The sequence below is a fragment of the Coregonus clupeaformis genome, chromosome 35, assembly GCF_020615455.1.
Source record: "Coregonus clupeaformis isolate EN_2021a chromosome 35, ASM2061545v1, whole genome shotgun sequence".
In the NCBI taxonomy this organism is placed as follows: Eukaryota; Metazoa; Chordata; class Actinopteri; order Salmoniformes; family Salmonidae; genus Coregonus; species Coregonus clupeaformis.
The window spans coordinates 14125650-14135296 of record NC_059226.1 but is presented as its reverse complement, the minus strand read 5'-3'; the positions used below and the strand labels follow the sequence as shown (position 1 = coordinate 14135296).

Genomic DNA, 9647 nt, shown 5'->3' with positions numbered 1-9647 from the left:
GTGGACAGCTTCGATGTTCGACATGAGTTGGGCAATGCCTTTGGCTGACAGGTGGAACCCCACAAACGACGACTGGAGCTGCAAAGGTGCACTTTTCTCCGTTCAGTGTCAGGTTGTTCTGCAGTAGAGCACTGAATACTCTGTGGAGTCGCTGGAAATGGATGTGGAGGTCTGGGCCGTGTACCACGATGTCGTCCAGATAGACCGCCACTCCGTGTATTCCAGCGAGTGTAACCGGTGTGAAATGGCTAGCTAGTTAGCGGTGCGCGCTAGTAGCGTTTCAATCGGTGACATCACTCGTTCTGAGACCTTGAAGTAGTTGTTTCCCTTGCTCTGCAAGGGCCGAGGCTTTTGTGGAGCGACGGGTAACAGTGCTTCGATAGACAGCCCATCCACCTGCACAAACACTTTCACACAAGTGTATATGCATACCTGTGGACAAACATCCAGACACACCTACCTAAGCATTCCAATTCCCTTGGCAAACACAGTCACACACATTTTGAGTCTCTAAACATGTTTTTGTTCTCCTCGGGTCTCAGGGGGACTCTGGAGGACCCTTGGTCTGCCCCATAGAAAACGGGACATGGATCCAAGCTGGGGTGGTGAGTTTTGGACTAGACTGTGCTCAGCGCAACCAGCCTGGAGTCTACGCCAAGGTGTCTGCCTTCGCTGATTTCATAAGAGCCATAGTCCCAGAGGCCCAGCTCATAGGTGGGGCCACACAGAGAGCAGCCAGTGGGGCCACACAGAGAGCAGCCAGTGGGGCTCTGGTACTAGGATACACCCTGGCTTCACTACTGCTGGCAAAACATCCCAGCCTACAGAAACCTGCAAAGATGCAGTAAATATGTAGATGTCTAGTGTATGTGCATACAACGGTGTTTGACAACCATAAGAATCACCTGTACAAGCACTAAACATCCACATTGATATAAACAAGATGCATGCCATGTAGGCATAAGTATAAAACATGACATGTTTGAAGTAGTATGTAATTTAGCCTTAGTCTACTGTGTCATTATTGTGTCAAACAGCTCATAATATGAAAATGATTACATGAAGAAGCCATGAAGAAGCGCTCCATGTTCTGATTCAGTGCCAATAGCCTAAATGTTGGTCTTGTTAAACTACAATACCTGTTTAAACATACCTGACAAACAATAACTAAAAGGCCAATACCTAAAATGGCAATTAGACTTGACCGACACACTGAAAATCCACCTGAAACATAACGTGATAATTTATTTTTATCTGGATGTGTAAAACTTGTTTGTTTTGACTGAGATAATTTCAAACTCCTGGGGATCCTTTGACACCCCTCCATTCAGCAATGTGCATGACTCAAGAAAAACACTGTATTACACTCCACCACAGCTATGGGCCTGCTCATCTCGACTGAAATATTTTGTATGTTACATGGTGGCGGTCTGTGATTGTGTGAGTCTTTCGAGTGTGTAAATGATTTTTCCTTGTTACCAAATCCATAGCATACACATATTGCCATTTCAAATAAAGGAGAAAATGTGTTTAATATGATTAGTGTTCTATAAAAAAATGTTTTTTTCTAACTGTCTACTTTTGTGGCACCTCAAGTATTTGACACATGGACTACTGAGCAGATGGAAATCCTAATTTCTTGCTTAATTAATAGGTGAGAATTAAATCAGACAAACCTTTGGCTATGGATAAATGTGGTCCTTGATGACGCTTGTATTACTTTATGATGGAGTCGTCATCTGACATATGACCAGTGCAATATTGCTGCATTCACGTACTAGTCGGAACTAGGAAACTCGGACATTTCCGACTTAATAACTGGTTGAACGCGGAACGTGTATAACTACAATCAGTTAGCAAGTCTGACATTCCCGAGTTTCAAATTTCCGAATAGTATGTGAACGCGGCATAAGACTGGAGGCTGAGAGAACCATTTTCTACCATTAGCAGCTGGTGCGACCTGCTGTGTTGAAGAATAGGCTAACGTTAGTTAACTAATCAACATCTGACAAGTTTGAACTCAGACTCGAAGGTTTTAAACGAGAAGATGGCGTCGAATGGTAAGAATACACTGGACAAGACAACGTTATATCTGAAATGGCCATTAAAAACAAAAAGCTAGCTAACGTCAGATGAAAAGTAGCTAGCTTGCAAGCTAACGTCAGTCAGCTAACTGTGTAACGTTATACATATGTTGTTTTAGATAGCTAGCTAGCAAAGGAAACATTTAAAATATTTGTAACTGTTGGCAAGTGAACTTGTCAAGTCAAACAAAAGTTAGCCAAAATAAAAGACTGTTAACTAGTTAGATAGGCAAATTCGACAACCACCATTTTGTTTAGCTGCAAGCTAATGCGTTCAACAACCAACTGAACCAAGCAAGGAGACCGGTCTGTGCTAGCTACTGACCTAGTTTTGTAGATGTCATCTTATTAGCTTGGTCGCTTAGCTAACATATTCTAAATAGTCGGAATAAGATTACTTTTAGGCAGGGGTGAAAGTAGATTTAATTTATTATCGGTACGGGACACCCAAGTGCGCGCACGCATATATTTTTTTATAGCTTACACATAGAAGCCATATTCATTAAATACAGTGCATTCGGAAAGTATTCAGACCCCTTTACTTTTTCCACATTGTTACGTTACAGCCTTATTCTAAAATGGATTAAATAGTCCCCCCAAAAAATAATAATTAATAAATGGAAAAAGGGTACAGGTCTGAATACTTTCCAAATGCACTGTATATGATGTCTGTGTGCCTAGGCCTAGTAGATATTTGCCATATCACTTTTAACATGCAATACCTTTTAACATAGGCGGCGCAAAGCTACATTTCACCATAAACATGGACCCTTATAATAAAGCATTCCATGCATCCTCGCATTTACAGACTTATGTAAGATAGCCTACTATTACTAATGTGTTGATTAGATTGGATATTCATAATTTAGGCTAATATTATAACTCAATCACTGTTCGCAAAAATACTAAAATGCTGGAACCAATAAGATACTAGGCTACTGTTCACTCAATTAAGTTGAGAATTTTGATGACTAAAAGACAGATTGGATTATTTTCATTGTAATCTCTTTACAGCAACAGCCATTTGCTTTCCAAACTGTTTTTCCGTGATTGTATTTTTAAATATTGCGATATGTCTGGCTCTCTGCTTTTCAATGAGTCGCAACTCCACAATCTAGGCCTATTTGGAATTTGCCTGGCGCGCTGTCCAAATTGCAGGCCCTTCCGACTGTAGGCTATGTGATTTAAAATAATAATAAAAAAGAGGGAAAAAAAGAAGCTAATGATCCTCTGCTGCCAAATCATGCTTTCTGGTGTAGTAGCCTATTTTGAATGATTGTATTTATTTCTGTTTAGACAGGAGTAAGCTACGTAGACTATCATTTTGGCAATTCAATTGACCTGCAATTTGATGAATGGAAAGAGACACCTACGTGTATTGTAGTGACATTCTGCGACTGTCATTAGGCTAACACTTGTAGCGTGAATTTATCCATCAACTTTTTTCTGCACGCGCTTCGTTCTCGGCCACTCATCTCTGTGTGTCTGGTGCATGTCTCCGCCACTCATCTCCACCTTGACAAAATGTAAGTGTTCTCATTGAACCACAATGCAATTTGGGGAGTGTATACCCCCTGTTTTCCAGTCAATTCATACATTTTTCATGCGGCTGACATGCAGTAGTGTTAAATAATGCTGTAATAGCCAATCGTTTTTTGGGCATGTTGTATTAATTGTGATAGGCTCACGTTTTACCAGTACGGCGTACCCCCACTATTTATTTTGCCGGAACGCCATTATCGCCTTACTTTCACCCCTGCTTTTAGGGAACAAATAGCTAGCTCCTAGGAACATACAGAGAAGGAACTGCCAGATGTGTCGTCATAGCCTGGAAGAAATGCTGCATTCAAAACCACTGGGAACTTGGAAAAATACAAGGTCAAATCATGACGTCAGTGATCTTCAGGTCATCCGTTGAAATCGATTTTTCCCAGTCAGAGCTCGTTTTTTTTCCAGAGTTCCCATTTGTTTTGAACACGGCATAAAGCTGCACTGGAAGCCACATTTGAAATGGAATACATTGAATACATGGAGCAGGGTGGAAGAAATTGCAGTAAAACACAATTTAAATGTATTTTCCGAAGGGCACCATTCAATTAATAGATTAAATGTACATTTTTAAAATTTTTAGTCATTTAGCAGACACTCTTATTCAGAGCGATTTACAGGAGCAATTAGGGTTAATTGCCTTGCTCAAAGGCACATCGACAGATTTTTCACCTAGTCGGCTCGGAGATTAGAACCAGCGACCTTTCGGTTACTGGCACAACGCTCTTAACCACTAAGCTACCTGCCACCCCCTAACAGAGTGCATTTAAGTGTGTTCAGGGCCCTTCCCCTTTTCCAAATTTTGTTACATTACAGCCTTATTCTAAAATGGATTAAATAAATACAAATCCTCATCAATCTACACACTATACCCCATAATGACAAAGCAAAAAAAAAAGGTTTTTAGAACATTTAGCAAATTTATAAAAAATTAAAAAACATACCTTATTTACATAAGTATTCAGACCCTTTGCTATAAGTCAATTGAGCTCAGGTGCATCCTGTTTCCATTGATCATCCTTGAGATGTTTCTACAACTTGATTGGGCCTCTGTAGCTCAGCTGTTAGAGCACGGCGCTTGTAACGCCAAGGTAGTGGGTTCAATCCCCGGGACCACCCATACACAAAAAATAAAATAAATGTATGCATGCATGACTGTAAGTCGCTTTGGATAAAAGCGTCTGCTAAATGGCATATTATATTATTTATTGGAGTCCACCTGTGGTAAATTCAATTGATTGGACTTGATTTGGAAAGGCACACACCTGTCTATATAAGGTTCCACAATTGACAGTGCATGTCAAACCCAAGCCATGAGATCGAAGGAATTGTCCGTCAGGGAGGTGACCAAGAACCCGATGGGCACTCTGACAGAGCTCTAGATTTCATCTGTGGAGATGGGAGAACCTTCCGGAAGGACAACCATCACTGCAGCACTCCACCAATCAGGCCTTTATGGTAGAGTAGCCAGACGGAAGCCACTCCTCAGTAAAAGGCACATGACAGCCCGTTTGGAGTTTGCCAAAAGGCACCTAAAGGACTCTCAGACCATGAGAAACAAGATTCTCTCGTCTGATGAAACCAAGATTGAACTCTTTGGCCTGAATACCAATGGTCACGTCTGGAGGAAAGCTGGCACCATCCCTATGGTAAAGCATGGTGGTGGCAGCATCATGCTGGGGGGATGTTTTTCAGCGGCAGGGACTGGGAGACTAGTCAGGATCGAGGGGAAAGATGAACGGAGCAAAGTACAGAGAGACCCTTGATGAAAACCTGCTCCAAAGCGCTCAGTACCTGACTGGGGTGACGGTTCACCTTCCAACAGGACAACGACCTTAAGCATACAGCCAAGACAACGCAGGAGTGGCTTCGGGACAAGTCTCTGAATGTTCTTGAGTGGCCCAGCCAGAGCCCGTACTTGATCCTGATTGAACATCTCTGGAGAGACCTGAAAATTGCTGTGCAGTGACGCTCCCCATCCAACCTGACAGCGCTTGAGAGGATCTGCAGAGAAGAATGGAAGAAACTCCCCAAATACAGGTGTGCCAAGCTTGTAGTGTCATACCCAAGAAGATTTGAGGCTGTAATCGCTGATAAAGGTGCTTCAACAAAGTACTGAGTAAAGGGTCTGAATACACATACTACTGTAAATGTGATATTTCAGGAAACATTTTTTTTTTTATATTTGCAAAAATGTCTAAACCTGTATTTGCTTTGTCATTATGGGGCATTGTGTGTAGATTGATGAACGGGGAAAAAACAATTTAATCCATTTTAGGCTGTAAGGTAACAAAGTGGAAAAAGTCAAGGGGTCTGAATACTTTCCGAATGAACTGTGTATATATATATATTTTTTATAAAATCACCTTTGAGAACTAACCAAAAATAAAAGTTAGACAGTCAGGGAGAATCTAAAACTCCTAATGATTCATTCAGAATTATTTTTGTCATGGCATGGGGCTCCCATTGATTTTGGTATAATGTTTAAGTCACTCAGATAGCATAAGCCATGGCAAAATGTTTTGATTTTCAGGAAACTCGCTTTAAAACTGCACATTTTCTCTAAGCCCCATGGGTAGATCTGTAGAATTGCAGTAAATTAGACTGCCTAGTCGGGCAGTCGGGCACTGCGCGTACCGCAAACCTTTTATTTTCAAAGGCTTTTACATTTCATTCATTTCGTGTCATGCATATTTAGCTTTTTACGACCCGCAGAAACAACTTTGCAGACGACCACCACAACATGTAAAATCCTCAAGTTACTGCGAGAAAAGCAGCAAAGCTCTGTCAATTATGTATTGGGTTACGAAATCCTACTTTTTGGATATAGTGTTAATGATATGTTAGAGAGGGACCCCACTGAACGATTCAGAACATGAAGAATCATATTTGTCTTGGTAAAATGTGTTTTATAACATTAAGTGGAATTTCATTGCCAAAGTTCGTTTTTACCCGCTAGGCAGAGTGGGTGGACACCCTACTATTAGGCTACCTCTACTGATCACATCCCTTTCTTGTTCCTCAGATTACCCTCCGACTGCAGCCCAGGGGTGAGTCAAAATATGTGTATGGTATCGTTTTATTGGTGGATGTTAAATGAATCCCAGATTGCTAAACTCAGAGCCATCTAAAGTTAAATACATGCCTCTGGCTAAGCCCAGCCTACATTATGTTCTGCAAGCTTGATCAAGGTGTCTTCTGAATGTATGTGAAGTCCTATATAAGTTCAGTTTCTCACTGAAATTACTTTTCACACCAGTTTTGAAGTGACACATTTCTTATATTGAGATGAGATTGTATGTGCATGTTGTCACTCCATATAATATCTGCATTTGCTGCTTTCAGCTATGGGTCCTATGGTGGTGGCCAGGCCAGCCAGAGTGGCTACAGTCAATCGTCCGCCCAGCAGGGCTACGGCAGCGGTGGAAGCTACAACCAGAGCTCTGAGGGCAACTCTGCCTCCTATGGCCAGGGAGGCTACGGCTCTAACTACGGCCAGTCGCAGTCAGGTACGTGACCAGCGGCACCATAATAAATATTCATTCATCGTGCAGCTATAGGCATTGTGTTCCTGATGTAGTCTGGTCTCTAAGCATTGTCCCCTGTTGTCTTATCTGGCGATGGAGCTATTTATTGACAAACAGTTTTTGGATTCCATAATTGGTGCTTGGTAGCTTATGCCTGCAGATGCATATCCACCTCACATCCCCTCTCTGTCTCCCTTGCTGTGACCTTCCTTCAGGAGGATGTGGTTCTCAGCCTCCATCCCAGGGCGGTCAGTCCTACAGCTCTGGGGGCTACAACAGTAGTAGTAGTAGTAGTCAGCCACCACAGAGCGGCTACAACCAGCAGTCGTCCTACTCTGGATATGGACAACAGCAGTCTGCTGCTGCACAGTCTTCTACCAGGTGAGAGACTATGGAAGACTGTTTGGGAAGTTCTGCATTGTGGGATGAGCATACAAAATGTGTTGATAAACCATGAAATGTTGATGCATATCCTTAGTGTTCCTAAAAGTGGAAGCAGCTGGGCTTAAAATAACATTGCTGCTTTTTTGTCCCTTTTCCACAGTAGCTATGGCAACAACTCCCAGCCCTCTAACTACGGGCAGCAGCCACCGCAGAGTGGGGGTGGGGGAAGCTACGGGAGCCAGAGCGGAGGTGGAGGTGGCTATGGGGGCAGTGGCGGTGGACAGAGTGGGGCTTGCGGGGGCCAGCAGAAGCCCGGGGGGGCTCCCTACAGCCAGGCCCCCAGTTACAGCTCACCTCCACCCCAGAGCTACGGCCAGCAGACCAAGTACAGCCAGGGGGGTGGAGGTAAGGAATCCCCTCTGATATTAGAGGTCCAGTTGACGTTCATTCGAATACACCCACCCTTCTCTTTTTGAGCACCCACCCGGAATCTCAACCTCAATCTCCTCCATCTACTACTCCACAGGGTACAGAGGTAACTCGCCACCAATGGGAGGAGGTGGTGGAGGAGGGTATGGTGGCTCGGACGGAGGCTATGGAGAAAGTGGCGTGCGAGGCCGTGGAGAAAGGGGAGGCGGCTTTAGAGGTCGTGGGGATGGTGACCGGGGATTCGACCGAGGTGTCGGACCTAGAGGCACAGGCGGCATGGGGTAAGGACTCAATAGCTCCGCTCCTACACAAACACACACACACCCGCCTCAGTATTCACTTAGACGTCTTGCATCAGTCCCCCATAACATTTACCTGGACTCACCACAAAACAAAAGGACATACACACACTCAACTCTTGTATCTATGTTTGGATACATCTACACATCAGTCAAGTAAACACCTGTGTAGTGTAGCGGGTTGATACTCAATCCAAAGTGTCTGTGTTTGACGTTAGTATTCCATTACTTGGAGAGAATTAGGGCTGTCCCTGACCCCCAAAAAATATTTTCCAATCGATTGGTCTAAATTTTTCTGCGTGTATTTTTCCGTAAATGGACATGGTTGTCAATAAATGTGTTTTAATAAAATCAACTATAAGAATTGAGCTTACGGTTTGATGAAATAAGACAAATGCCTCGAGGGCGCCAGAGATCTAGATAACCAGAAGGAAAAAACCTTAACCTGACCCAACTATTCTCCTCCCGCTCCTGCTGGCTTTTACAGATTCTGCCATTACTCTCCTGAAGTTGCCGGTAATAGGCTACACGAGGAGTCCGCAACCTTTCTCATGTGGAATGCCAACGTATCTTACAATTTCTACCGATCTGCGTGCCAGTTATGGTTTTCATATACACATTTCCGTGAAACAATTTAATTTATAATAACTTCTTCATATTTTAAAATCAATGTTATGTGGTTAATGAAAATTCTATCCAAATCTAAATGAAATGATACAAACCTAAAAAGTAACTTCTATTGCCATGGCCAACTATGTAAAAATGGCCTACATAAAGCCAACCAGTAAAAACATTGCAGCCTGCAGGTAGAAAATATCCTGATTGGGGAAAAAAAGGAATATCCTATAAATCACATTGGCTACACATGGCCTGTCTGCAACGAACTTGAAACATTGTATCAACTATTAACTTGGGTCCGGCCCGAAGCCTGCGCTAGCGAATTTGCGACATTGTATAAAATAGTCTGGGCGCTCAGTTTCCCGTACCAGTGAGCTCGGGACAAACACAGCTGTAGGCTATTTGCGCAAGGGATAAGAAGCAGTGGTTGACCTGGGCAGGAGCTCACCGGAGCTGAGTACGGGCACCTCAAATGTTCTACTGCTTGAGCTCCTGTTCCTCTTCTAGAATATTAGCTCAAAGGTATTGTGGAGCTCCTGCACCTAAATATAAACAGTACCAGCACCCAAAATGAGTCCCGGAACCTTTTTCAGTCCAAGTCAAGCACTGATAAGAAGTAATCGGGTAGGCCTATTTTATGATGTTTTGACTGGATCAGAGCATGACATTTTTCCCTTTTCACTCTGAGTGGTTATTGAAAGGAAAGGTTTTTCAAATACATTGAGGAACTATTGTAATTCTCAATGGCTATAAAAACA

The 9647-nt window shown here is 42.9% G+C and overlaps 1 protein-coding gene across 5 annotated transcripts in view; it reads left to right on the top strand.

The window, feature by feature from the left end:
- Positions 1-1891: 1891 nt before the first annotated feature.
- LOC121550325 (RNA-binding protein FUS) overlaps positions 1892-9647 on the top strand; it is a 29734-nt gene continuing 21978 nt past the window's right edge. For 2 of the 5 annotated variants that reach the window (XM_045210862.1, XM_041862551.2), the window contains exons 1-6: positions 1893-2060; positions 6658-6682; positions 6978-7141; positions 7375-7540; positions 7704-7948; positions 8070-8253. In XM_045210862.1, the coding sequence (XP_045066797.1) occupies positions 2058-2060; positions 6658-6682; positions 6978-7141; positions 7375-7540; positions 7704-7948; positions 8070-8253 (787 nt within the window). In that variant the 5' untranslated portion in view covers positions 1893-2057. Of the gene's footprint in view, positions 2061-6657; positions 6683-6977; positions 7142-7374; positions 7541-7703; positions 7949-8069; positions 8254-9647 lie in introns of all 5 variants that reach the window. The other 3 variants (XM_045210863.1, XM_041862550.2, XM_041862549.2) reach the window with 3 other exon arrangements.